This window comes from Paroedura picta, chromosome 5 (assembly GCF_049243985.1).
Source record: "Paroedura picta isolate Pp20150507F chromosome 5, Ppicta_v3.0, whole genome shotgun sequence".
In the NCBI taxonomy this organism is placed as follows: Eukaryota; Metazoa; Chordata; class Lepidosauria; order Squamata; family Gekkonidae; genus Paroedura; species Paroedura picta.
The window spans coordinates 14,962,894-14,990,134 of NC_135373.1; the positions used below are offsets into that span (position 1 = coordinate 14,962,894).

At 53.9% G+C, this 27,241-nt stretch overlaps 2 protein-coding genes, 1 long non-coding RNA gene and 1 other non-coding gene across 6 annotated transcripts in view; 1 reads left to right on the top strand and 3 right to left on the bottom strand.

The window, feature by feature from the left end:
* Nucleotides 1-5,681: 5,681 nt before the first annotated feature.
* On the bottom strand, nt 5,682-14,723 carry CCDC97 (coiled-coil domain containing 97). Its single transcript, XM_077336598.1, has 5 exons — nt 14,600-14,723; nt 12,003-12,956; nt 10,842-11,117; nt 6,651-6,780; nt 5,682-6,331 (listed from the first exon to the last, which is right to left on the bottom strand). Exons 1-5 carry the CDS (start codon nt 14,640-14,642, stop codon nt 6,217-6,219), a joined length of 1,518 nt encoding a protein of 505 aa, XP_077192713.1. The 5' UTR covers nt 14,643-14,723; the 3' UTR covers nt 5,682-6,216.
* On the bottom strand, nt 11,576-11,647 carry TRNAD-GUC (transfer RNA aspartic acid (anticodon GUC)). The gene has a single exon. It is a non-coding gene; the product is annotated as a tRNA-Asp (tRNA).
* Nucleotides 14,724-14,754: 31 nt separating the features above from the next.
* Nucleotides 14,755-16,714, top strand: LOC143837110 (uncharacterized). The gene is made up of 2 exons (XR_013230919.1): nt 14,755-14,834; nt 16,532-16,714. It is a non-coding gene; the product is annotated as an uncharacterized LOC143837110 (long non-coding RNA).
* A 3,226-nt stretch (nt 16,715-19,940) lies between these two features.
* The window catches only part of HNRNPUL1 (heterogeneous nuclear ribonucleoprotein U like 1), a 34,334-nt gene continuing 27,033 nt past the window's right edge, over nt 19,941-27,241 (bottom strand). For all 3 annotated transcript variants that reach the window (XM_077336601.1, XM_077336600.1, XM_077336599.1), the window contains exon 15: nt 19,941-20,816. In XM_077336601.1, the coding sequence (XP_077192716.1) occupies nt 20,700-20,816 (117 nt within the window). In that variant the 3' untranslated portion in view covers nt 19,941-20,699. The remainder of the gene's footprint in view (nt 20,817-27,241) is intronic.

Below are 27,241 nucleotides of genomic sequence, written 5' to 3' on the forward strand. Positions count from 1 at the left end.
CCTTGCAGGTTAAAAGGACTCCAGTGGACTAAGTCAACAAGAAGCAGTTTTGTAGAGTAGTTAAGGCAGCCTTTCTCAACTTTTCTACTGACATCCTTCAGGCTTCAAGGAACCCCAGAAGAGGTGCAATCATGCAGAATGTGGTTGGGAAGCAGAGCTGTGGACACGCCCACCCAGGGCCCCTCCCCTTTGCACCCCCTCCAGGACAACAAGCGGCCATTTGGGGGGGGGCAGGTCAACATGACCATATATGGTCATATCATCCAATAAATGTTTGACAATTGTTAAGTATATATATATATAATTAATTAACTCCCACCCATTCAGAAAACCCTTTCCCGGCCATCAAGAAACCCCAGAGATTCATGCAACCCTGGGTTAAAGTGTCGGACTATGATCTGGGAGACCCAGGTGTGAATCTTGACTGTGCCACAGAAGGCTAGTCGCACACTCTCAGCCTAGCCTAACCCACAGGGCTGCTGGGAGGATAAAATGCAGGAGAGGAGAATGGTGCTAAGCTGCTTTGGGTTCCTCATTAGGGAAACGTGGGATATAAATTAAGGAAATAAATTATTTCCAGCCAACACCTATGAATCTGCCGTTTCCACACTCAGACCAGCAGCCCATCAATGTCGATTTAAAACTGTCAGGCTCTGCCTAGACCAGGGGTGGCCAAATTGTGGCTCTCCAGATTCCATGGACTACAGTTCCCATGAGTCCCTGCCAGAGCATGTGAAGACCTTTGGTCTGGGGTTTCAAGCAGAGGAGCACAGTCCTTGCGGATGAGAGTCGGCCACTCTTGACTACGACACCATCAGGGAGCCACTGGAGCTGGCGAGCAGCCTCCCATTCTGAAGCGGGCCAGAACGAGCAATGAGCCGGGTCCTGCCGACGGTGGCCGATCCTTGCTCAGGGAGCTGCAGGGCGCCATCTGGTGGACAGCCTCGAGGGTGACGGTCCACCACGAGACCCCCCATTCCATCCTTCCATTCCATCCCGCCAACCGTTTCCCCAGCCAAGAGATAACTCATCCTGGAGGGAGGGGCAGGAGGCCACAGAGGCCAGAGCGAGCGCCGAGAAAATCAGCCCTGCAGTCCTGCCAAGGATTTTCATGGAAATCCCCGTTCTGGGGGTGGAGGTGAGTCAAGCGCTTGCAGGGAGCTCTGGCACAACTGAGGCACGAACACCGTGGCCTCCAGGAGGGGGAGGGGGGGATGAAAAACAGAGGGGGGGGCGCAGGAGGGGTGTGGGGGGAGGCATCTGATGTTCCACCTATGTCTCATGTCGTGGCACATAACAGTTCTTACTAGGCTTGTGTGCTTGGGCGCACTTCGGGGTGCAAAGATGGTAAGAACGTAGGCTTGCACGGTTCGGCCAGTTCTCAGGCTTGAATGGCTGCCGAAGCACACCAGCCTACTTACCATCTTTGCACCCCCCAAAATCCTTATTTCTCTCCCTGGCTTAGGAGGAAGAAAACTCTGTAAACAGTGGAACAACTAATTCATGGCTTTATTCATACAAAAATGATAATCCTGAAGCCAAGACCCAGGAGGTTCCTTCAAAGTCACTTTCAACACTCCCCCCCCCCTCTCAGGCCTCCTGCCCATTCCGCTGTTATGAGTTACTAGGAAGTAAGCCTGCTGTGGGAGAAATACAGCGGGCGCTAGGTGTGGGAGTAAGTGGTGGCGGGCGGCTGGGCAGGTGAGCATAGCTTGCGGGGCTGGTGGGTGTAGGTCTTGGGGCGGCCTCTGATCGGGGAGACTCACCGTGGCTGGGGCGCAGCGCAATGGCGGCAGCAAGAAGGCAAGTTGGGGCTCGGGGGTGCAAGCAGTGAGGCGAGGCTGGCAAGGTGAGGAGTTTCCGTGGGCGTCTGCGGTGGGGGGGTTGTTGTGTCGGCGGCCATCTTGGGGCCGCGCGGCGAGGCGTCCGTGGGGCGTTGGCGGCGGAGTGGGTGGGCGGCGGCCTGCCAGTGCTCGGCGGCATCCTGGAGCGCGGGGCCTGGCGGCAGCGGCGACATCAGACGTCGTGGGGCGGCTTCAAAGCAGGGGGGCTCGGGGCGTCGGCGCAGCGGCAACGGCAAACTCCATGGAGAGGCGGCAAAGCGGCGAGTGTCAAGTGGGGGGTGGGAAGGCCGCAGGCAGCTCCGGGCAGCGACGGACATGTGGGGTGGGGGTGGGAGGGGTGCGTCCGGGGAGGCGGCGTAGGTAGGAGCAGCGTTGTTGTGAAAGGGCGGTCGCTGGGTGGCGGGGAAGTTTCCCCCAGCTCCAGCGGTATGGGGCGAGCCTCCTTCCTGGCGGCCATCCGGCAAGGATGCTGGCTCGGGAGGAGTGGAGAGTTGGAGGCGCGGCGTTTGGGAGACGGGCCAAGTGTCCAACGCGCCTCCCAATTGGACACTTGGCCCTTGAGTGCCACTCGGAGGAGCTTCGCGGCTCCTGATTCGCTCCTCCGAGTTTTTATCCCGGACAGAGCCTGCCCTAATTCCTCCCCACCAGCCCATACTGTTTTATTTAGTCCACGGCGCCCACAGTGCCGCGGGCGGTTTAAAGATATCCTGGCCCCCAGCTCCTAATCTACCTCTAGTCCTTGTGAGGACTGTGCTGACTCCAGTCAAAAAGACCTCTCACTTGGCTCACTGTTTGCCAGTATTCTGTCACGAACACGTTCAGTTTTTGCAGAGAGCGTGCCCATAAAGATTTAATGCAACACAGTGGCATGGCTTATGCTGGGCTAGGGTGGCGGTGCAGACAAACACTGCATCTTCTGATGGCAGGAGTGGCATCTTTTCCCATAGAGGGCCAACCCCCTTTATTCTGCAGGAGACATGTGCCTTTCAAGGAAGAGCTGGTCTTTTCATGCCTACATGCTAGACAGTAACCCTGACACCTTCTCCCCAGGGGTGAAAAGAACAGGGGGGGGTGGGTGGGAGGCAGGACTGCAACATTCCAGCAGCCACAACTGAGGCTCTTTGTGATCCGAGACAGACGGGGATGTGGCTCAACAGAAAAGTGTGCAGAGAATACTCCGAGAGAACTGTGATTGGCCCAAGCTGGCCACCTGTGGAAGAGGAGAGGGGAATCGAACCTGGTTCTCAAGATTCGAATCCACCCCTCTGAACCACGACTGAGCCGGTTTCTCATGAGGCAGCTTCATGCATTCATACAATTCGCCCTTGGGGCTCAGAATCAAGGGCTCAGTAGTGAGCTACATCTAGCACAGGCTTTCTCAACCAGGGTTTCAGGAAAGCCTGAGGTTTCTTGATGGCCCTGGGAGGATTTCCCAAATGAGTGGGTGTGAATTAATTTTTATATATTATTTAAAATTTCTTAAACATTTCTTGAGTGATATGTCCTAAATGGTCATGTTGACCCACCCCTCCTTCCCAAAATGGCCAACGATGGGCCTGGAGGGGGTGGGAAGGGGAGGGGCCCCAGGTGGCTCGGGAGGAGTGGAGAGTTGGAGGCGCGGCGTCCGGGAGACGGGCCAAGGGTCCAACGCGCCTCCCAATCGGACACTTGTGTGTCCACAGCTCTGCCTCCCAGCCCTACTCTGCACAATCACAGCCTTTCTCAATGCTGAAAAAGCTGAGAGAGGCTGGGCTAGTGGCACACCCCAGGGAAATCCAAGAAAGGCTCGGAAGAGGCAGCCTCAGACATTCCTACTGCCACAGACTTCCACAGCAGGGCCCCCAGAAGACCAAAGAAGGCCATGGCAACCAATTCCTTGCACAAAGATTGACCGGGGAGAGGGAGGGAGGGATTCCCCAAGTTCAACACGGCTCACAGAGATGCAAGGGAAATGATATCTTATACCAGGGGTAGTCAAACTGCGGCCCTCCAGATGTCCATGGACTACAATTCCCAGGAGCCCCCTGCCAGCGAACGCTGGCAGGGGGCTCCTGGGAATTGTAGTCCATGGACATCTGGAGGGCCGCAGTTTGACTACCCCTGTCTTATACAATCCCCCTCTCTAATCACGAGACCAGGGGTGGCCAAACTGTGGCTCTCCAGATGACCATGGACCTCAATTACCAGCATAATACCAGCGGGGGCTCATGGTAATTGTAGTCCATGGACATCTGGAAGCCAGTTTGGACACCTCTGCACTAGACGTTACAACCCTCCAGCTGCTGGGGAAAGAATCCAGGCGTCTAAGTCTCAGCTTACTTGTTATCTGCTGCCCCCTGCTGGCTACAGAAAGCCCAGACTACAGCTCTCTGCATGTTAACAGGAAGCATTTTCATTTTTGCTGGGGAGTGAATTTAGAAGAGTTGGCTGTTATAACCCACTTTTCACTGCTTGAAGGAGTCTCAAAGCAGCTTACAATCGCCTGCCCTTCCTCTCCCCACCCTTCCTCGCCCCACAACAGACACCCTGTGAGGTAGACAAGGTTGAGGGACCTCTTGACAGGACTGCTCTGTGAGAACAGCACTATCAGCACTGCAACTAGCAGGCTACATATGGAGGATGAACAGGGACTCAAACCCTGCTCGCCAAATTAGGAGCCGCTCGTCTTAACCATGACACCACGCTAATAATAAATAAAGAAGAATAAAACCAAGACTGTGCGGGCAGCGGCCACAGAAATAATCTCTAGACCAGGCTTTCTCAACCAGAGTTTCATGAACCCTGAGGTTTCATGACAGCCCTGGAAGGGTTTCCCAAATGGGTGGGAGTTAATGTTTTTATTATATACCTCAGGTGATTTAACCATGTGTGGTAATGTCAGTCCCCCCAATGACCAATCATGGGTCTGGAGGGAGTATGAAGGGAACAATCATACAAATCCATGCTGACTGAGGCTCATCCCATGTGGTAGCAACTGAAGTCCAGAGAGCTAACTGCTCTCATTTTAACTTAACTGCAAGAGATTTATTTACTGATAGACTTTTTGACTGCCTTTCCTAGCAGGGCTAGCCCATAGCAGGTAACAACAGAATTAAAACAGTATCAACCATAAGAATCCCCCCCCAACCCTCTCCCCAAAACCGCCCCCACCCTTACCAAGCTGCCAGAATTCTGCCATGTGTTGAGAAGCTGTAAATCAGATACAGGAAGAGGAGAAGGAGGGTTGGTTCTTGTATGATGCTTTTCTCTACCCGAAGGAGGCTCAGAGTGGCTTACAGTCACCTTCCCTTTCCTCTCCCCACAACAGACACCCTGTGGGGTGGGTGAGGCTGAGACAGCCCTGATATCACTGCAGTCAGAACAGTTTTATCAGGCCAGCCCAGCTGGCTGCATGTGGGGGAGTGCAGATTAGAACCCAGAATGCCAGATTAGAAGTCGGCACTCCTAAGCACTACACCAAACTGGCTCTGGAGGAGGGGCCAGATCTTCCTCAGTCTGGCCCCAATTGAATTCCTGATGGAAGCTCTCCATCTTGCAGGCCCTGCAGAAATGGAGAAGCTCTGGCAGGGCCCTCACCTCTTCCAGGAGCTCATTCCACCAGGCAGGGGCCAGGACCAAAAAGGCCCTGACCCTGTTTGAGACCAGGCAAACTTCTAGCCCATTTGTCCCTGCAAAGCATACAGCCCTGCAGGGGACATAGGGAGTCAAATGAGAGAGAGGCGTAGATCTGCCCCAGCTCCGTTTCTGGCATTGTGGAGGTGGAGCAGCATAGGCCTGCCCCAGCTGATTCTGAGGGGGACAGACAGACGGACACACAAACACACACACACACACAGATTTGAGGCTTGCAATTACTCAAAAGATTATTTATTTCCAACCTCTATCCCACTGGGATTCAGCTCACTTCTGAGTAATAGAGTAACACCAGTTGACTTACAATTCTGACCCAACCCCCCAGGGGAGGTCCATCCCTGCCTCCTGTGGTTATGGGCCCAGGAGAAATCGGCACTGCCGGAGGGAAAGAGGCCAGATCCCTTAAAAGGTGCATCTTCTTGGGCAAGAGGTGTCCTGGGATGCAGACAGCTGTCGCTCTACTAGCCACAAGGAAACAACTTGGAATGCAACTTCAGGGCTGGGAGATCTTGGGGGCAGAAGAAGCTACAGACATCATAGACAAATATCTTCCACCGTCTTCCTCCCTGCAATGCAGATCCATACTTCTGTGCCCCATGGGGCACTTCCATCCGACTCAGCAGAGTGAATGTCGTGCCAACTGGCTAGAGAGACCCGAGTGTGCCCCCCCCCCCACTGTTACATCCTGGTGGACCCCCCACCTCCATATCAGGGCTACGGTCTCAGGCTGCAGGTCCCTCTACTCAGCATCCATAAAATCGGCCTCCTCCGGTTCCTCTCCATCAAAATAGCGCTCCTCTTCGTCCCGAGAGACGATATCCAGGTTGTCAAAGTCGGGGTTCTCGTCCACCTCACTATAGGAGAAGGGCCAAGATCATAAGTGTGTCTGTGTGTGTGTGGTATTCCAGAAGTGCCCCCAGTGCCCTAAAGCTAGGAGGGTAGGGGGGATGGGGCCTCCATGCTGACTGCCTTCACAGCTTTTCAGGCAGTCAGCTCATGCAAAGCTGAATGCCTGAGTGAAGCTGAATATTTGGGTGAAGCTAAAGATTCAGTGGCTGAGCAATCCATTGACGGGCAGCCAACGGCAAAGCCAGCCCTTTGCTGCTCCCTGGCTGGCAGAACAGTAAACCATGGGGACCCTTTCACCCTGGCCCCCACTAATTCCTGCTTTACCTGTAGTCAAAATCCCGGTCTTTGCCATCAAGGAATCGTTGGTACATGCGGCTCGTGAATTCCTCCCGTAGGAAGGCTTTCTCCTCCGTGTTGGGTACCCAGTCGTCCGAACTGGAGTTGGACACCATAGCTGGTGAAGAACAACAGTGCAATGGTGCTGAGTGATATGAGAGTAGCTCAGCTCCTGGTTCTTCGCACCTCCCCAAATCCCTTTGGTATTCCCCAAAACATAAGACTAGAGTCCAGGTTCCCAGCCTGCAACTGGACCTGGACCTCCCCAATGCACTCGCCTGACAGACTCCACCTGGTCTGTAATCTTCTCCCTTTCCTCTGAGGGGCTCCATTCTAGCCTCTCCCACTGTCCCCAATCCAAACATTGGGAAACATATCACGAACTGAAACCATAACCAGATGAAAGCTTATGCCCAGATTTAGACTTCGTGTTGTGTTTAAGGTAAGCAGCCTCTAATAAGGGGAGCCAGGTTTGATTCCCCGCTCCTCCATATGCAGCCAACTGGGTGACCTTGAGCTTATAAATTCTGTTCTCACAGAGCAATGTTGCCAGACCTCTCTGAACCTAACCTACCTCACAGGGTGCCTGTTGCAGGAAGATGAAGGGAAGGTGATTGTAAGCTGCTTTGAGACTCCTTGGCTAGTGAAAAGTGGGGTATAAAAAAACCCAGCTCTTCTTCAGCTTTGGTGTGGCTGACCACGACTTGTTGGCCCACCACTTCAATGGGGCCTTGATTTGGGGGACAGCCCTTCAGTGGCTGTGCTCCTTTCTCCGGAACTGGGCACAGAGGCTGCCATGTCCCTTCCAACTTCCTTGTCCCCCCTCCCCTACATTGTTTAACATCTTTATGTGCCCTCTGGCCCGGCTGGTCCGGAGCTATGGGCCGGGTTGTCACCAGTATGCGGGTGACACACAACTCTATCTCCTGACGGACGGCCGCCCGGACCCCCCACCCCCCGGAATATACCTGCCAGATGTTTGGAAGCTGTCGCTGGATAGTTAGAGCAGAGTTGCCTGAAACTCAACCCCTCCGAGATGGAGGTCCTGTGGTGGGCAGGAAGGCGGCAGATCAGGAAGTGTGTCTACTCTCCCTGGCTGGGGGGCAGCTTAACATCCTGCCCTCGGCCAGGAATCTGGGGGTGATCCTGGATGCCTCCCTGTCCATGGAAGCCCAGGTCAAGGAGCAGCCTGTACGGTGTTTTTCCATCTGCACCAGGCACAGCTACTAGTGCCCTATCTGTCCCTGGATCGCTTGGCCACAGTCATCCATGCAATGGTCACCTCCGGACTGGACTTCTGCAACTCACTCCATGCAGGCCTGCCCTTGTCCCTGACCCGGAAATTGCAGCTGGTGCAAAATGAAGCTGCGAAGGTCCTCAAAGGAACACCTTGGAGGGCCCATATGCACCCAGTGCTGAGGCAGTTGCATTGGTTGCCGTTTGCACCCTGGATCAAGTTCAAGGTTTTGGTTTTAACTAGGCTGGGTGCCCGAAGCGGCTGGTCTCTCCCGATGCAGTGAGCGCTGCGCCACGGGGGGGGGGGGCAGGTGTCAGCGCACTGGCATGCTGATACCCATGCTCCCCCCCCCCCGAGGTGCGGCGTTCGCTGAGCTGGGAGAGACCGGCCGCGTCGGGTGGCGAAGCACCCAACCCTAGTCTTAACCTTTAAGGCCATACACAGCATGGGTTCCACATCCCTGAGAGACCACTTGCTTATTCATGCCTCCCGCAGGGCTCTTCACTCTGCGGCTGCTAATCTGCGGGGGGTCCCTAGCCCGAGGGAAGCTTGCCTGACCTCAACACTGACCAGGGCCTTTTCCGTCCTGGCCATGACCTGGTGGAATGAGTTCCTGGGAGAGCTGAGGGCCTTGACAGAGCTATCACAGTTCCGCGGGGCCTGTAAAACAGAGCTCTTCCACCAGGTCTTTAGTTGAGGCCAGGATGAGGAAGATCGTGAGCCCACACAGTTTGAGCAGGCAATGGGACTATTCCCCTCCCCCAAGGCATGGGGTTGTCTGGAGGGTGGGGAGTAGGGCTCTTTCACTACTGGATTAATTCACGTATTGGGGTTTTAGTGGGGATTTTAATGGGGGTATGAATGTCGTAACCCATCACGAGTCATTTGCAGGAGTATGGGCTAAAAATCAAAGCATAAATTAATTAAAATAGTCTCATTTAGGAAATGGAAGGAAGGCCTTATAGCCAAGGAGGAATATAAACAAATAACCAATGCTAGTAGAGAGAAAAGCTAAAGCTCAGTATGAGCTTAGGCTAGCGAGAAATGCTAAAAATAACAACAACAACAACAAAAAGGCTCTTTATTTATGTTCAATGTAAGAAAAAGAATAGGGACAATATAGGACCACTGTGGGGACCAGAAAGTGACATTGTAACAGGTGAGGAAGAGAGGGCTGAACTGCTCAATTCCTACTTCTCCTCAGTCTCCTCTTCTGAGGGGAATCGTGCTCAACGTGGGAAAATCATTCCACGCGATGAGGGATGGGAACTCTGGCCTAAAATCACTGTAGGGCTAGTTCATGAGCAAAAAGTTTCCTTAAATAAAACAAAGTCCTGTGGTCCAGAAGAATTGCATCTATGGGTGCTCAAAGAACTTGCAGATGTAATTTCTGAGCCTCTGTCCATTATTTTTGACACTTCTTGGAGAACAGCTGAAGTGTCAGAAGATTGGAGGGCTATCACATAGAGGATGGAGCAGAGTTGTTTCTGTTGCCCCAGAGGGTCAGACCAGAACCAAGGGGTTGAAATTAATCCAAAAGAACTATTGGCTAAACATCCGGAAGAAGTTCCTCACAGTTAGAGTGGTTTCTCAGTGAAACAGGCCTCTCGGGCGGTGGGAGGTTCTCCTTCTTCGGAAGCTCTTAAACAGAGGCTAGATAACCATCTGACAGAAATGCTAATTCTGTGAACTTTGACAGATGGGATTGTGTAGGTGCTTGGCTGTTGTGACTGTTTCCTGCATTCTGCAGGGGGTTGGGCTAGATTACCCTGGAGGTCCCTTCCAATTCTATGATTCTATTGCTGTAAGTCCCTTATAGACATTTTGCATGAAGGGAAGGGGGGATTGAATCATGATTTGCGGCTTTGATGATTAAAGGGGGACATTTTCTTGTTAGATAGAAAAAAAATTTTTTTTTCTTCTGTAATTATAGAGCAGGGTTTTGCAACTAGGTCTCATGAAACCCTGGGGTTTCTTGACAGCCCTGGAAGGGTTTCCCGAATGGGTGGGAGTTATATATTTTGAATTTTTATATATTTTTTAAATTTGCTAAAAATTAATTGGATGATATGAGCATATACCCTCCACTCCTGAAATGGCCAATGATGGGCCTGGAGGGGGTGCAAAGGGGAGGGGCCCTGGGTGGGCGTGTCCACAGCTCTGCTTCCCAACCACATTCTGCACAACTGTGCCACCTCTGGGGTTTCTCAAAGCCTGAAGAATGATTCAGTGGTTTCTCAACAGTAAAAAGGTTTTGAAAGGCTTAACTAAGCAATATGTTTCTATCTTGCATCTGCTGATCCTTTCAGCTTTGTTTCCCCTTTTTATTTCTTTGTTTTAGTTTTTTTTTTCTTTTAAAAAAGCAATAAATTTTTTCTGATTAAAAAAATTAAAAGACAAGCAGCTTTGGGTCCTCACTGGGGAGGAATGAAAGTATGCAAATGAAGTATGTGGTAGAAGAAGAAGAGCTGGTTCTTATATGCCGCTTTTCTCTACCCGAAGGAGTCTACATTTGCCTTCCCTTCCTCTCCCCACAACAGACACCCTGTGAGGGCGGTGAGGCTGAGAGAGCCCTGATGTTACTCCTCGGTCAGAACAGAAGACAAAGAGTTGGTTCTTGTATGCTGATGTTCACTAGCCGAAGGAGTCTCAAAGCAGCGTACAGTCGCCTTCCCTTTCTCTCCCCACAACAGACACCCTGTGAGGGAGGGAAGCCTGAGAGAGGCCAGATACTACTGCTCAGTCAGAACAGTATTCCACACCTGCAAAGGGGCAGAGAGAGACTGGCCCGCAACACCTGGGACAAAGTCGAGCCCAAGGTCACCCAGCTTGCTGCATGAGGGGGAGCAGGGAATCAAACCCAGATCACTGGATTGGAAGCAGCTGCTCTTTACCAGCACACCACAGTGGTAAGGAAATGGCACTGTCCCCTCCTGACCCACCTTCATCGTTGTCGCTATGGCTGTTGGCCTCCTCCTCTTCCTCCTCCTCCTCTTCCTCCAGACAGGCATCTTCCTGCTCCTGCTGGACCTGCAGCCTCTGCTGGATGATGTCCTCCTGATAGGAGTCCAACAGGACCCCCGACAGCGAGCAGGCGGCCTCCCGCTTGCAACCTTCCAGCTCCTCCAATTCCTGGTCGCTCATGTACTGGCCGATGTAATGCTCATAGAGCAGCGGGTCCCGGGAGCGCATCTGCTCGTCACTGAAGTATTCCCCACCTGCAGAGGGGCAGAGAGAGCGGCCTGCAACACCTGGGACAAAGCTGGGAGAGGTTCCCAGCTGGTGGGGAGGTTGTGAGAACCTTCCATGCGTGCCTGTCTCAGTTGGATCGCGCACATGGCGGCTTCCACCTGAATCAGACCCTTGGCCTGTCAAAGCTGATATTACCAGCATGGACAGGCAGCAACTTTCTCAGTTCTACCACCGAACCACAGCCCTCCCCCAAGACACAGGGATGGCCATTGACTGCTGGATAACTATAAAAGGGGATTCATCAGATTCATGGAAGTGGAAGATGTCTATCAGCAGCTCTTAGTCACGAAGGTTCCATAAATGGAGCCTGTGTTTTCAGAGGTACCAGTTACTAATGACAGGGAGTTAGCAGTATCAGCAAGGTGTTTATAAACACACAAATGAACACACACAAAGTCTTTCCCATCACCTCCTGCCTTTTAACTGGAGTTAGCAGGGATCAAACCTGGGCCCTTCTGCATGACATGCAGATGCTCTACCACTGAGCCACAGCCCCTTCCCTAACACCTAGTTTGGCAGTCTGAGACCCATCTGGCCCAGAACTGGATGGCCCAGGCTAGCCCAATTTCATCAGATCTCAGAAGCTAAGCAGAGTCAGCCCTGATTAGTATTTGGATGAAAGACCACCAAGGAAGTCCAGGGCTGAGGCAGGCCATGGCAAACCACCTCTGTTTGTTTCTCGCCTTGATCTGGATTGGCCAGGCTAGCCCGATCTCAGAAAGTCGGGAAAGGAAGTACTTGGAAGTCAATGGCAAAGCTAGGGACAGAACCACAGGAGTGCTGGCTTCTGCCAAGAGACCACCTATCCCCTCCGGCTGTGAGAACAAAACAAAGAGATACGGCCTCTGTACCTCGAATGAGCTGCTGTAGAGCTGCATACCGCTTGTTCCGCACCCGGGTGTGGCGTGTTTTGCCCAGGCCAGCCCGGCGCACCTCAGCACAGTAGAAGTCTGCCTCGTAGTTGCCGGCTAGGTGGCGGAAACAGGGCAGGTGGTCTTCCTGCAGGGCTGTGCGGAAGCGCTCTAGGAAGACCAGGGGCTTGGTGTGGTACAGCTCCTGTAAGATATCCAGCTTCTGCGCAGGCGTGAAGTCTGGCTCATCCTTCTGCTGGCTGCGTACTGCCAAATGGCTGCTAGCCACAGCATGGAACATGGCTAGCAAAGCGGGATCGTTGTCCTTGGCGGGCTGAAGAGGGGACCGTTCAGAGTTGACAGACTCTGGCTTTCGACTGTGCCAGTGGGAGAGTTTGATGTCATAGTCCTCCTCCTCCTCCTCCTCCTCTGTTTCCTCCTCAGGGGGATCATCGGCTGCAGGCACCATCTCAAGCTTCCCATTACCCAGGAGGGTTGGTTTGGAGGTTCCAGTCATTTTACCTGTACCTGAGATTCCTGTTTTTAATTCACCCCACACAGCGAAGGGAGAGAGCACACTGGGGAATCCATACTTGTCCAATTGAAAAGTGGAACCTGCATTCCAACCCTGCTCTTCCTTGGGACGGGATGTTTTAGAAACTCTATTTCTGTCTGAAGGGCTGCTCTGTGGGGCCGGGTTTCCAGACATCTCCTCCCCCCACAGGGGCTGCCGGCGGGGGTCAGAGTCGTATGATCGTGAGACATCTGCCATTGGTTCAGCCCTATGGGAGACCTGCAATGACATAGCACTACTCTTGCCACTTTGGGGGATTTCTGCTGTCTCTTGTGCGGAGCAAAGGGGTCTAGTAAATCCAGTCTTATTCGAAAAAAGAGTCTCTGAAGCAGCAGGGCCATCTAGTTTCCCTTCTTCCACATTCTTCAACGAATTAACACCTGCGGAGATGGAAGAAATGCTTGCATTTGTCATATACAACATTGTGGGTGTGTAAAGCTCCCAGAATTATCCCCCAAAGGACTGCATATACTCCTTGAAGTACTTTGTGCTCAAATAATATGAACAGGTTGGCCATCCCTAGCCCCTGAGACATACTTTTGGCTTCAACTAGAGCCAGGAATTGAAAACTAGAGCCAGGAATTGAATTGAAAAGCTGCAGACCCATCAGACCCAGTTTCAAAGGGCCTGCAAGACGAAGCTCTTCCGCCAGGCTTTTGGTTGGAGCCACTGACTAGAAATATCTGCATTGACCCACTCCTACAGCGATCTCCCCTGGAGATGAGTAATTATAGATTGGCAGCCGCTAGATACTGTTGGCAATAGAATTTGAAGAAATTGTTTTTTCCTAATTTAACTATTGTGATTGTAAAAATATTTTATTCTGTAACCCATTTTATATGGTTAACCGCCCTGAGCTGGCTTGCTGGGAGGGGCGGCATATAATTCCAATAATCAAAATATATTAAATAAATTACCCTTGGGAGGAGACAGCTGGAGTCATCCCTCACTACAGAAACAGACATTAATATCTGGAGAGGAATCTCAAAATCAAACTGCTGGCAATCCACAGCAGCTCAGGGGTTCACAGCCTTTTGGAGCACAGTGAAGTGGGTGCAGCAACAAAATGACCGCTGGAAGAAGTATGCTTCCGCAGCTTACCTTCTATCACACAGCCAAGATCCTTGTACTGTGGCAGCAGCTGCTGCCAAACCAGCACAGCCTATCAAACCTCCAAAGGCCAATTAGAAGCTTCACTCAGCAAATGACCCACCTCGCCCTATACTGTCTAGAAACACTTGATGGGCACCAGGAAAGGTGTGGGCAGGTGCTACAGTGCCCAAAGGCACCCCATTGGAGACCTCTGAACTACATGAAAGCATAGGTGTCCAGGTTTTTGCTAACACATATAATTTTGCAGGGGATTTTCATTTATTGTCCCTTTTGAAAAAAAAAACTATTTTGCCTTGGAGTTATGGGAAATAAACCTTCTGACCAATTTTGATACCATAGTTCCAAACAAAGGTTCAAGTCCCATTTCAGGTAAGCCATCTGCAATGCTTCACTCCCACCCCAACTGGTTACTCTAGGTGTATCATGGCAGGCAGAAAACTCAACAGGGGCAGCTTACTGGGACAGAAAATAAAGGCCTGGCAGCCTTATCTCCCCCCCCCCCCGTTGGGGAGGGAGCTAAAATCGGAAGAGAAAAACTGCTAAGGGAAAAAGGGGGTAGGAGAATTCAAATGCTCCCTCCTCACTGAAATTGCACAGGGAACCACTAAATTGAAATTGCACAGGGAACCAAACAAAAATAAGGCTCGCTATGAATTCCTCTTTTAGGGAGCGAAGGTCAGGGATGCCAGCCTCCAGGTGGGATCGGGGAACCCCCCTGTTTTACAGCTCATCTCCAGGCGAAGGAGGTCATCCCCCATGGAGGTCCCTCCCGCCCACCCCCAAAGTCATTTCCCAACCCAGAGCTGGCAGCCCTAGCGAAGGTGGGATATTGGCTTCGTCACCACCAGGCCCAAACCCAAAGGGGGGGACGCATATCTAGGCAAGACAAGCGCCAGGGAGCGCCGCTCACCCGGAGGATGCGGCTCCCGAAGAGGGTCTCTGCCCGCTTCCATCCTCGATCCCGGGGGGAGGGGGGGAGCCTTCCGACGCGCACTTCCGGTCCCCGCGACGAGCGAGGAAAGAAGTTCCCCCGCTGTGGGAAACAAGGGCGGGAAATGTTGGTTCCGGGAACGTTCGTTCTTAGTATTGGAGACAGCAAGCAAGCAAGCAAGCAAGAGCATTGAATCCGGAAGATGAGCATCTAGGTAAATAATAGGGGATGCCAGCCTCCAGGTGGTGCCTGGGGGATCCTCTCCAGCGTACAGAGCTCAGTTCCCCTGGAGGAAATGGCTGCTTTGGAGGGGGGACTCCGAGGCATTGCCCCCCACCGAGGTCGCTGTCCTCCCCAGGCTCCATCCCCCAAATCTTCTCGTGTGCCCCTTAGCCTTCCATCCGGGTCAGGAAATGCGCGGACTTTTTGATGGCGGAGTCTGGAGTGCGGGACGTGGGAGGGCAGAGGCTTCGGCCGGCCACAGTGCCCTAGAGTCCACCCATCGAAGTGGCCAGTTTCTCCAAGGGTGTCTTGGCTGCCTGGAGATCAAGAATGTTGTGCCCCCTTATGAGAACCGCCTATGCGTTTTGTGGGGAACACATAGGCAATTGCTACTTGGGATCCTCCAACTGCCATTAGAACCTAGGGTCATCTTGTCTGCGAAAGTATTGCATACTAATGTGGAAAGTCATATTGTGAGACATAAATGTATTGTTTTGAAACAAGTGTTGGGAGCTACTGAGGAAAGTGGTAATCCTGAAAATGCGAGACAATCTGGGCCTTGTTCTGATTGAACTTGTAGCCCTCAGTCTCAGCTTTTTTCTTCTCCAGTGCTTCCACCTGGGAGTTGGCAGCCTTGGTATAAAGTACTGTCAAGTTGCAGGTGGCTTTTGGCAAACCCTCCTGGGGATTTTCAAGGAAGGAGACATTCTGAGGTGGTTTGCCATCACCTGATTGGCAGCCTCCCATCCAAGTGCTCACCAGGGCCAACCCTAGTTAGCTTCCAATATCTGACATATACCAGGTCTGTAGTATGCCTGATTCAGGGGTAGTCAAACTGCAGCCCTCCAGATGCCCATGGACTACAGTTTCCATGAGCCCCTGCCAGAGAATGCTGGCAGGGGCTCATGGGAATTGTAGTCCATAGATATCTGGAGGGCCGCTGTTTGATTACCCCTGCAACAGCATGTGAAACGTATCCTACAGGGGCCATCAGAGTTGTATAGTTAGGATATTCAAATTAGGATATTCAAATTCAAATATGCTAACATATTGCAGCTTGCGCTGCAGGTATTTGAATGCAATCTTAAGGTACTTGTGGACTGTAAGCTAAATATGAGCAGACAGTATGATGCAGCAATAAAGAAGGTGAATGCCATCTTGGGCTGTATCAACAGAGGAATCACATCAAAATCGCAAAGATGTCATAGTCCTGCTGTATATCGCATTGGTCAGACCCCACCTGGAGCAGTATCACTTTAAAAAGGATATGGACAAAATTGAGAGGGTGCAGAGTGACGAGGATGATTCAGATGATTCCCTAGGAGGAAAGACTGAGGGACCTGGAAACGTTCAGCCTGGAGGAGGCTGAGAGATTGTTGTCTCAAAGTATTGGAAAGGTTGTCACTTTGTGGAGAGCAGGAGCAGAGGAGAGCAGCAGAGGAAAGGACTCGGAGTAATGGGTTTAAATTACGTATAGAACAATATTGGCTATATCTGGAAAAACATCTTCAGAGTACTTCAGCCATGGAATCAACTGCCTAAAGAGATGAGCTCCCCCTCCCTCACTGGCGGTCTTCAAGCAGTGGCTGGATACTTATGCTGGATGCTTTAGGCTGATCCTGCATTGAACAGGGGGTTGAACTTGATGGCCTGTATGGCCCCTTCCAACTCTGTGATTCTAACTTCCAGATATTGTTCACATAATCTCCTCCTGTGTCCTGATTGGCTCAATTGGAGACTTCCTGCTCCTTTGAACACACTTCCTCAGATTGCCTCCAGAAGAAAAACAGTGAGTCAATTAAACTGATATGACTACCTCTCTCCTCTGCATAGTTGTTTCTTCTCAATAAAATGTCTTTGAGAATTTATAAACTCTACCAGCACTTCTGTGTTCTTTTATGCCAGCATGCTCAATCGTCTTCTACATAGGCCACCTCAACTGCTCTGAGCTGGATCCAAATGTTGCAAAAACCACACAAGCATACATATCTTCTTCTTCTATATATCTCAGAAAACAAGTTGCAGCTCATGGAACTACATGGCAAAGTCAACTTGTGAATTCTGGTGCCACAACTCTTTGTAGTAATATTAAAGATGTTTTAATACGATCCACCGGGTGGTGAAAAGGGCTCAGAATTGTAGTGTGCCAAGGAAACATCTTCTACATCTTTAAGCCCCCTCCCTCCATTCCCTGTTCTACATCTAGAACGGTCCTGCATTGGCTAATTACCCAAACGGCTGCTTCAGTCCTTCTCTTCCTTCTCCCTGCCTTGCAGCTACACACGGCCAATTGAGATTTCTTAGACTGACAACTTTCACCTGGGCTAAGGCAGGGAGGGAAAGGATGCACAGGTAGTTTGGCAACTCAGCAAATCCCTTGCTGTAAATCTGAGAGCAGATTGAAAATTCTCTCCCCCCCCCTTCCACATACAGTTTTGAGGAGAGGAATTGGTTCTAACTCATCTTGCCTTGCGGAGGAGAATCACACCAGGTTTCTCAGACCTACTGAACCTTCAAGCAAGAACTGTGTTTACACCAGCAGGAAAATGCAGCATGTACAAATGGAGAAAGTGCCCCCAGTGGGCAGAAGGCTGGTCCCTGTGGTCCTTTCCACATGGCACTTGCTGCCACAGGTTTTAGGAAAGCAGACAAGGGTCAGTGGGGTTTGTGGCTGACCCACCTTGAGGCAAGTGATGGCAGAGCTGGTGACAAACCGGCCTGAGGCCCAAGCCTCACACTGCAGTGAAAGTACATGTGGCTCTCTCAGTTAATGGGGATGGCTTAGCCCAAGCTAGCATCAGATCTCAGAAGCTAAGCAGGGTCAGCCCAGGTTAGTATTCAGATGGGAGACTGCCAAGGAAGTCCAGGGCTGCTAGGCAGAGGCAGGCAAGGCAGACCAGCTCTGCACCAACTCTTGCTTTGACAACCTGATGGGGAAGCCAAGTCAGCCGGGACCCAACAGCAAAATAAATCAGATTGTGCATGCAGCTGTTTCAAGCCAGGGTGAGTGGTGTTCACCCAGGAAGACCTCCGGCTGGCTCTGAATCCTGCTAGATGCCCTCAAGCCAGTCTCCTACTGACCAGGGCTGGCACAACCACAGAGGAAAAGAATACAATGTACCTCCTAAACTCTTCATAAGAGCAGGGTAAAAAATGGGATTACATTGATGAAGGGCTAGCCTGGTTACTGGTTGTGTATGGGAGGGACAGGATTCCAAGGTGCTCACAGACTGGTACCAATCTAAGAGCTTGAGTAATACCCAGAAAGCATCCGGTCGCTACTCTGCCCTTTGCTGCAGCACATGAGAAGTGAGAGGTTGTGGCCCAGATGAAGAGCCCGAGAGCCAGTTTGATGTAGTGGTTAGGCGTGCGGACTTCTAATCTGGCATGCTGGGTTCGATTCTGCACTCCCCCACATGCAACCAGCTGGGTGACCTTGGGCTTGTCACGGCACTGATAGAGCTGTTCTGACCGAGCAGTTATATCAGGGCTCTCTCAGACTCACCCACCTCACAGGGTGTCTGTTGTAGGGAGAGGAAAGGGAAGGCGACTGTAAGCCACTTTCAGCCTCCTTCAGGGAGGGAAAAGCGGCATATAAGAACCAACTCTTCTTCTTCCCGTCTGCCATTTCCCGGCCAGATTCTCTGCTGGCATCAGATGTGAAAGGACTTGGCCTCAGATGCTGCAAAGCCATTAGGAGCGCAAACAAGACTGGCCGCAGTACAGGAGAGCGAAGTGAGTGGATGGGGTGGGGACAGGATGGCTCTCCCATGTACTTGAAAGGCTGTCAAATAGAGGACATGAAGGCATTCCTGATGGCAGCAAAGGATTAGACTTGGACTAAAGTTTGAATTATGGGTAGAAAGGTACCTCCCTGGCAGTCTTCAGGCAGTACAAGGCAAGCACTTGGTCAGGGATGCTCTAGAGCAGGGGTGGCTACACTCTGGCTCTCCAGGTGTCAATGGACTACTCCAGCTCTATCTCCTAATGGATGGCCACCCGGACCCCCCCCCCCCGGAACTATTCGCCAGATGTTTGGAAGCAGTGACTGAATGGTTCGAGCAGAGTCGCCTGAAACTCAACCCCTCCAAGACGGAGGTCCTGTGGCTGGGAGGCAGGGGGCGGGGCCAGGAAGCACGCTTTCCCACCCTGGCAGGGATGCAACTTAACATCGTACCCCAGGCTAGGAATTTGGGTGTGACCATTGACGCCTCCCTGACTACAGAGACACAGGGTAAGACAGTAGTCGGCCAGGCATTTTTCCATCTCCGCCAGGCCCGACTACTAGCACCCTACCTGTCCCCCGAACACTTGGCCACAGTGATCCATGCAACGGTCACTTCCAGAATAGATTTCTGTAACTTGCTCTACACAGGCCCACCCTTATCCTTGATCCGGAGACTTCAGCTAGTGCAAAACGCAGCTGCTTGGGTCCTCACGGGTACATCTTGGAGGGCCCACATCCAGCCAGTGCTGAGGCAGCTACATTGGTTGCCGGTTGCTGTCCGGATCCAGTTCAAGGTTCTGGTTTTAACCTTTAAGGCCATACGCGGGTTGGGACCGCCTATTGCCCTATGCAGGTCATTCCTGCATGTTCCCGGCCACCGGGGAAGCGTACCTGGCCTCGGCCAGGGCCTTCTCGGTCCTGGCCCTGACCCAGTGGAATGAGCTCCCAGGAGAGCTGCGGGCCCTGCAGGATCTTTCAACGTTCCGTAGGGCCTGTAAAACGGAGCTCTTCCGCCCGGTCTATGGCTGAGGCCAGGGTTGGCAAGATAGATCTACCAGCCCACCGGGGTCTTGAAGCAAACATTGTTGGGACCTGCTTCTCCTCCCCTCTAGTACTGGGGGTGGGAGTCGGGTTTTTACTTATCTTTTTCTGCCATGTTGGGAATGCTTTTATGTCTTTTAATGGGGTTTTAAGACACTGTGATTGAATAATAATAATAATAATTCCCATGAGCTCCTGCCAGAACACTAGCAGGGACTCATGGGAATTGTAGTCCATGGACATCCAGAGAGCCAGTTTGGCCACTCCTGCTCTGGAGGAAGATGTCTTCGTGCAAACACGAGAAAGGACAAACACAGGACACCAAGCCAGTTTAAAGTTCAATATTCACTCTTTTTGTTCTCCAAATACAAAAAGCCATTACAATTAAACTGAACACAAAGCATGTGCAAAGATACAGAAACTTAGACGTTGTATAAAAAGTTACACGTTTAAGATGATCTCCCTCCCCTGTTTTGTTTTCCTCTTCTGAACTGAGCAAAAAAAGGAATTGTTACCTCGGAGAAACTATTAACAGCTGCTAACCCACGGTAAAAAGTTACAGAAAAAATCTAAAAAAAATCATAATTACCATTAAGACAGCCATCTCTTTATCCTCCCCCTCTTTGTAAGTAGCAGAAAAAAAGACAGATAAAAACATCTCAAAGATGGGCGGGACACCAAACGGTGGGGAAACATTTCCAAAAGTGCCTAGAGCTGATGGTCGCTAGCAGAGTTGTGGGACGCGGATAGAGAGGGCCATGGCGAGCCTTACGAGTCGGCCCCTGGCTACTGGAGAAATCTTGACACCAGGGTGGGAGGCTTAGAAGTCTAGCTTCTTATCAATTGAAAGAAATTGCAGAAAGGGATGGGGGGGGACTTTCGAGGAGAAAGAAAGAAATGTCATTTCCTCGTGGGGGATGGAACGAAGGGAAGAAAGCATGCCTTTAGCTGTACGGGTCAAAACACAGCTACCCTCGAGGACTACAGAGAGGAGACAAGGGCAGAGAGGGCTTCCCTCCAGGGTCCCAAGACAGTCTGAAATGTCGCAGGTGACACAGTGAGCCTCTCTCCCCGAGGACGGGATGACCATCACTGAGCACTGGAGCCTCCCTGCTGGGTGCCTGAGTAGCTCCCGTAGTCGTAGCTGCTGTAGTACGGAGGCCACTGGCTCTGGTTCTGATAGTACTGGTTCCACTGCTGGGCGTACTGCAGGGGGAAGAGAGAGATTTGGAATCAGGGATGCAAACACAGATCAACAGGTCTGTTCATCAACGCATGCTCATGTGTAACTTTAATTGCAATTTAAGACAGGGAGCCCACAGGCTCTTTGGGAATTCCCACACAGCATGTTGGGCATGGGCACAAAATGGCCACTCAGAGGCGGAGCCAGCCACAAAATGGCTGCCGCAGTGACCCCCGTTGGTCCGGCACATGCTCCCAGCTGGGTGGCCTTGAGCTAATCAGTTAGGGTTGTTCTCGCAAAGGAGGACAGCCTTGAATATGGAGGACTGGGTTTGATTCCCCCACTCCAGGGGAAGTCAGCTGGGTGATCTTGGGCCAGTCACAGTTCTCCTAGGGCTGTTCTGTTAGAGCAGTTCTGTCGGGGACCCGCTTGCTAACTGAAAAAACAGGGTGCCCTTTTGAAGAAAACGTCACGCCAGGCCTGGTGAACGATACAACAGGAACAAGCTTTATTTCAGCAACGTGGAGTCCGCTGGTATGGAGTAAGAGCTTCCACTGAACTCCAGGTGGAAGCTCCCTTTTATACAAAACCCACCTCCTTAGGCTGTATTGCCCCACCCAGTACTTGCGGAGGGAACATGCTGATACAATCATGACTCATGCACATATGCGAGGTTTTCCGGGGTTCCTGATGGCCCATTTTCCTGGAACAAAGGGCCATCTCCGGGCCCTTGTCAAAAGGTGGAGGGGGACATTGAGGTTCTTTAGCGGCCATTGCCACCTCAACGATCGGGTGGGGCGCCCAGCTGCCGGCTTGCCTATGATCACCATGCCCTACCTCCGTGATCGCGGGCGCCTCTGATGGCGGGGTTCGGTCCGGTTCCCAAGCCACCAAGGACCGAACCACGACATTCTGCCCCCCCAAAGGTCCATTCTCCAACCCCCCGGGACGGCCAGGATACCGCTTGTGGAAACGTTCAGTGAGTCGGGGCGCAAGGACGTCCGCTGCCCAGACCCATTCCCGGTCCCCCAAAGCGAAGTCCTTCCATTCCACGAGGTACTGCAACTTCCCCCTGTGGAGTCTAGAGTCCAGGATATCCGCCACCTCGTGGTGCTCCCCCCCCGGCAGGACCTCGGGCGCTGGCGGGGAAACCACGGGGTGCCAAACGTCACCGTCCGGAGTTTTTTTTAGAAGGCTCAAGTGAAAGACGGGATGGATGTGCCGGAGGTTCTTGGGGAGCTTGAGCTTGACCGAAACTTCGTTGATCGGGGCCAAGACCTCGAAAGGCCCCAAAAACCGAGGGCCTAGCTTCTTGCTGGGCAAATTCAACCGTAGGTTCCGGGTGGAAAGGTAAACTCGATCCCCCGGTCGGATCTCTTCAGCTGGTCGTCTCTTCCGGTCGGCGTCCTCTTTCTGCGCTGCCTTGACTTTGTGGAGCTGCTCCTGCAGCGACTTCCAGCAGCTCCCGGCACGCTTCCCCCACTCGCGAAGGTCGGCCGATTCCCGGGCAGGGACCTCTCCAAGCTCCGGGAAGTGTCTCAGGTCTGTCCCGTAGACGACGGCAAAAGGCGACATCTCCGTGCTGCTGTGGTCTGCGTTGTTGTACGCGAACTCGGCCAGGGGGAGCAGGGGCACCCAGGTGTCTTGATGATAGGAACCGAAACACCGCAAGTACTGCTCCAGTACTTGATTAACCCGCTCGGTCTGCCCGTCCGTCTGGGGGTGGTAAGCGGAGCTCAGCCCTTGCTCGATGTCTAACAGGCGCAGGAAAGCTTGCCAAAACCGGGACACGAATTGTGAGCCCCGATCGGAAATCACCTTGTCCGGCAGCCCGTGCAGTCGGAACACGTGATCCAGGAACATCCGAGCCAATTGTGAAGCACTGGGGACACTGGCGCAAGGAATGAAATGGGCCTGTTTGGAAAATAGATCTACCACCACCCAGATCACCGTTTTCCCCTTGCTGGGAGGCAAGTCTGTTATAAAGTCCATGGAGATCACTGACCACGGCCGGGTCGGGACCTCGAGCGGGTGCAGCAGACCTTTCGGCTTGCCAACCCCCGGCTTGCAGGTCAGGCAGACAGGACAACCACTGACGTAAGCTTTTGTGTCCCGCCGCAGACTGGGCCACCAAAACCGCCGCCGGGCCAACTTCCAGGATTTTACGAAACCGAAGTGCCCGGCGGTCTTAGCATCGTGGCAGAGGCTGAGGGCTTCCCGTCGTAGCCCTTCCGGGACGTAGACAGCCTCCCCCCTCCGCCAGAGACCGGAGTCCAAAATCAAAGAGTCCCGGAGCTCAGCCAGCTCCTCGTCTGTCCCGTAGGCTGCCACTAGGCGGTCTCGGAGCGGGGCGGTCGCCGGGTCGGGCTCCCATTCCTCCCTGGCCCGACGCCTAGTGACGACCCCCCGTCCCAGCTGCTCCTCACCAAACACGGACCTGGTGCAGGGAGCGTACCCCTCCCCATAATGCGGCAGACGGGAGAGGGCGTCCGCGAGGAAATTCTCTTTGCCGGGGATGTGACCAAGCTTGAAATTGTACCGCGAAAAGAACTCCGCCCACCTCATCTGCTTGGCGTTCAGGGATCGCGGTTGCCGGAGCGCCTCCAGATTCTTGTGATCTGTCCAGACCTCGAACGGCTCCTCTGTTTCCTCCAGCCAATGCCGCCATTCGGTGAGGGCGAACTTAATCGCAAACGCCTCCTTCTCCCAGGTAGACCAGTTCCGCTCCGTTTCGGCGAATTTTCGTGAGAGGTAGGCCGCCGGCCTCAGCTGTCCCGCCTTGTCTCGCTGCAGGAGAACCGCCCCGGCTGCTGCGTCGCTGGCGTCGACTTGTACCACCATCGGCTGGGTTGGGTCGACGTGCAGTAGCGTGGGCTCGGACGCGAAAGCTTGCTTGAGGGCCAGGAACGCTGCCTCCGATTTCTCATTCCAGCCGAGCGCTGCGCTGGGCCGCGTGGCGCGAGGACCTCTCCCCTTGGTACCTAGCAAGTCCGTGAGGGGAGCCACTACGGAGGAGTATCTGGGGATGAAGCCTCTAAAAAAGTTAGCAAACCCCAGGAAGCTCTGTAGCTGTTTCCGGGTGCGGGGCCTTTCCCAGGCCAGCACCGCCTGCACCTTCTCGGGGTCCATAGCTATGCCCTGGGCTGAGATGCGGTAGCCCAAATAGTCCAGGGAGGGACGGTGGAATTCGCACTTAGCCAGCTTCACGTATAGGTGGTTTGCCAGCAGGCGCTTTAACACCTCCCTCACCAGGGTCACGTGCTCTTGGGGATCTTGGCTGTAGATCAGGACGTCATCCAAATAAACAACCACCCCCTGAAACAGAAGGTCCTGCAACACCTCATTAATTAGACTCATGAAAACCCCAGGTGCCCCGCTTAAACCGAACGGCATCACTTTAAATTCGAATTGTCCCAATTGACAGTTAAACGCTGTTTTCCACTCATCCCCCTCCCGGATGCGTACCCGGTAGTACGCCTCCCTTAGGTCCAGCTTAGTGAACAGAGTCCCTTTGCCCAGCCGGGCCAGCAAATCCGGGATCAGCGGGAGGGGGTAAGCGTTCCCCGCTGCGATGGCGTTGAGGCCCCGGTAGTCCTGGCACAGCCGTCGGGACCCATCCTTTTTCCGGACGAACAAGACTGGAGCTCCCATGGGACTGGAAGCGGGCCGGATGAAACCTCGGGCCAGATTTTTACCCAAAAACTCCCGGAGGTCCTTGAGCTCACCCTCACTCATCTTGTAGATGCGCCCTTTGGGTAGTACCGCCCCCTCTGGGATGTTGATAGCGCAGTCCGTGCGGCGGTGTGGGGGTAGCTCGTCCGCTTCCCGCTCGCTGAAAACGGCTGCGAGGTCTCGGTACTCTGGCGGGACCTCGGGCTCTGGTATCTCCTGCTGCGCCGCCGCCGCTCCCCTGGGACGCGCCGCCGTCCTCTTGTGGCTGGAATTCTCGTGGGGGACCCGATGCCGTGCACCCACCGTCAAGTCGAACTTCAGGGTCCCCGCCCGCCAGTCCACCACGGGGTTGTGTTCCTTCAGCCAATCCAGGCCCAACACCGCCCGATATCCCGCTACGGGGACCTGGATCAGCCACCGCAGCTCTTGGTGGTCCCCTATGTGGATGGCGATAGGACCCACCTCCTCCCCGAAAGGTCCCCCCTGAATCGGGCTGCCGTCCATCTGGACGAAAACCAGGGGAACCTTCCGAATGCGCTTCGGTAGCCCCAAAGCCCGGGCTATCTGGGGGTGGACCATGCTGTGGTCGCATCCAGAGTCCAAAAGAGCCTCCCCCACCCAACTTAGTCCGTTCTCCGGGTTCCGGAGCTCTAAAATTACCACGTTCGGAGGTCGCGCCTCATGCTGTAGGGGTTTTCCCTCACACCGCGGGACCTGCTGCCCGGCGCCGTCTACAGCAGGTCCTGGCCGTTTCCCGTCGCCTGGGCGCTTCCCGGTTCGTTGCGGAGGTCCTCCGCCCGGCGTGCCTGCTGGGGGCGTGTCGCACCTCCCCCCTGGGAGAGCCCGCGGTCCTCCCCCCCTTGCCGTTGGCACGCTGCTGCGAAATGTCCTGACCCCCCGCATTTCAGGCACAGACCTTCCCGGCGTCTCCTTTCCCGCTCGGGGTTCGGGGGTCGTTTGGGGCGAGAGTTGTCGGGGCCCGGTCTCGGCGCCTCGGCTGACCCGCCTTTGGCCTCCCGGGGGGGTGCGGCGGCCCAACCCAGGCTGGTTTCCAGCTTGGCGACCACAAAACACCACCCCTCCAGTGTAGACAGATCTTCTTCCGTCCCCTTGATCACGGCCCATTCCCTGAGCTTCGGGTTAAGGCCCTCCCGGAAGTACTCGATTTGGGTCTCCTCGTTCCAGGAGAACACCTTGCCTGCTTCCCTCCGGAAAATGTCTATATAGTCCATAACCCCCCTAGTACCCTGTCGAAGTCCCTTGATCCGACTCTTTGCCTTGTCCTCAGCCTGGGGGTCCTGGAATCGTCGGCGGAGCGCGACCACGAAGTCCTGCAGGTCCCGAGTTGCCGGGTCGCCGCGCTCGGCCAACCCTAGGTACCACTGACCCGCCTTGCCCTGGAGACACGAGGCCACCCCCCAGACCAAGTCCTCGGAGTCCTCATACCGGTCTCCATACCTCCGGGCATGCGTCAGCGCGTGGAGGAGGAACTGCGGGAGGTCGTCCGGCGTCCCGTCGAAACGCGCCTTAAGCTCTGGGGGGGAACGTTTTGGAGAGTAGTCCGACCCCCTCCGGATCCGGGATTCTCGGCGTCCGCCGTCTCGTCCTGCTCCGCTCCACCGGCTACCAACTTGCCCAACGACGCCGTGCCGCTCCCTGCCTTGCACGTCGCTCCTGCGTTGGTCCGGCTCTCGCCGCCCCGTCGGCTCACCCGCTCCCCCGAGATCCTCTGCTGTCTCGCCTCTCCGCTGGCCGTCTCGCCTACTCGGGACTGAAAACTGCTCCGGGTCGGGGTCCGGGGCCCGCTCACCAGTGCCGGGCTCGTCCTCGTCGCTGGAGACGTCCTCACTCGACGCGATCCCCTCCGCCGTTGTATTACCAGTCCCTCCGGGCCCGGCCCGAGCTTGCTCACGGGCTTCAGCTGCCTGCAAGCGCCTGGCCAAGTCCGCCATGGCCCGCCGCAGGTCCTCTAGGGATTCCTCAGGTCCTACCGGGCGAAGCGCCTGCCTCAGCTGGGTGTCCCAGGTTGGGGCCAACCCCCCAGACCTCGGCGCGCTCCCCGCCGTGCTTGGGAACCCCATGGCCCGGTGCCTTCCCTTGGCCGCCGCTGCCGAGGGTCTCGGGGTCCCGGACAGCTGCTCCTGGCCCCCCGATTTTCGGAGGAAATCTCCCGGGGACATTAAACTCATGTTCCCGGGGTTCGTGGGGGTCGAGACCGCCCCGTTGCTTGAAAACGCCATCTCTGGATCCGTCCCGATAAGCGCTCGGATGCGATGCCGACCCTGGAGTTCGGTGGGAAGCTCTTACGATGTCGGGGACCCGCTTGCTAACTGAAAAAACAGGGTGCCCTTTTGAAGAAAACGTCACGCCAGGCCTGGTGAACGATACAACAGGAACAAGCTTTATTTCAGCAACGTGGAGTCCGCTGGTATGGAGTAAGAGCTTCCACTGAACTCCAGGTGGAAGCTCCCTTTTATACAAAACCCACCTCCTTAGGCTGTATTGCCCCACCCAGTACTTGCGGAGGGAACATGCTGATACAATCATGACTCATGCACATATGCGAGGTTTTCCGGGGTTCCTGATGGCCCATTTTCCTGGAACAAAGGGCCATCTCCGGGCCCTTGTCAAAAGGTGGAGGGGGACATTGAGGTTCTTTAGCGGCCATTGCCACCTCAACGATCGGGTGGGGCGCCCAGCTGCCGGCTTGCCTATGATCACCATGCCCTACCTCCGTGATCGCGGGCGCCTCTGATGGCGGGGTTCGGTCCGGTTC

Excerpts from the sequence above, each read along its gene's own strand:
- CCDC97 (XM_077336598.1), bottom strand. The coding sequence starts at position 14,642 with ATGGAAGCGGGCAGAGACCCTCTTCGGGAGCCGCATCCTCCGG. Across the intron at positions 11,118-12,002 it reads TCTACAGCAGCTCATTCGAG|GTGGGGAATACTTCAGTGAC; the intron begins GTACAGAGGCCG and ends GCCCCTCTGCAG. Across the intron at positions 6,781-10,841 it reads CCATAGCGACAACGATGAAG|CTATGGTGTCCAACTCCAGT; the intron begins GTGGGTCAGGAG and ends GTTCTTCACCAG.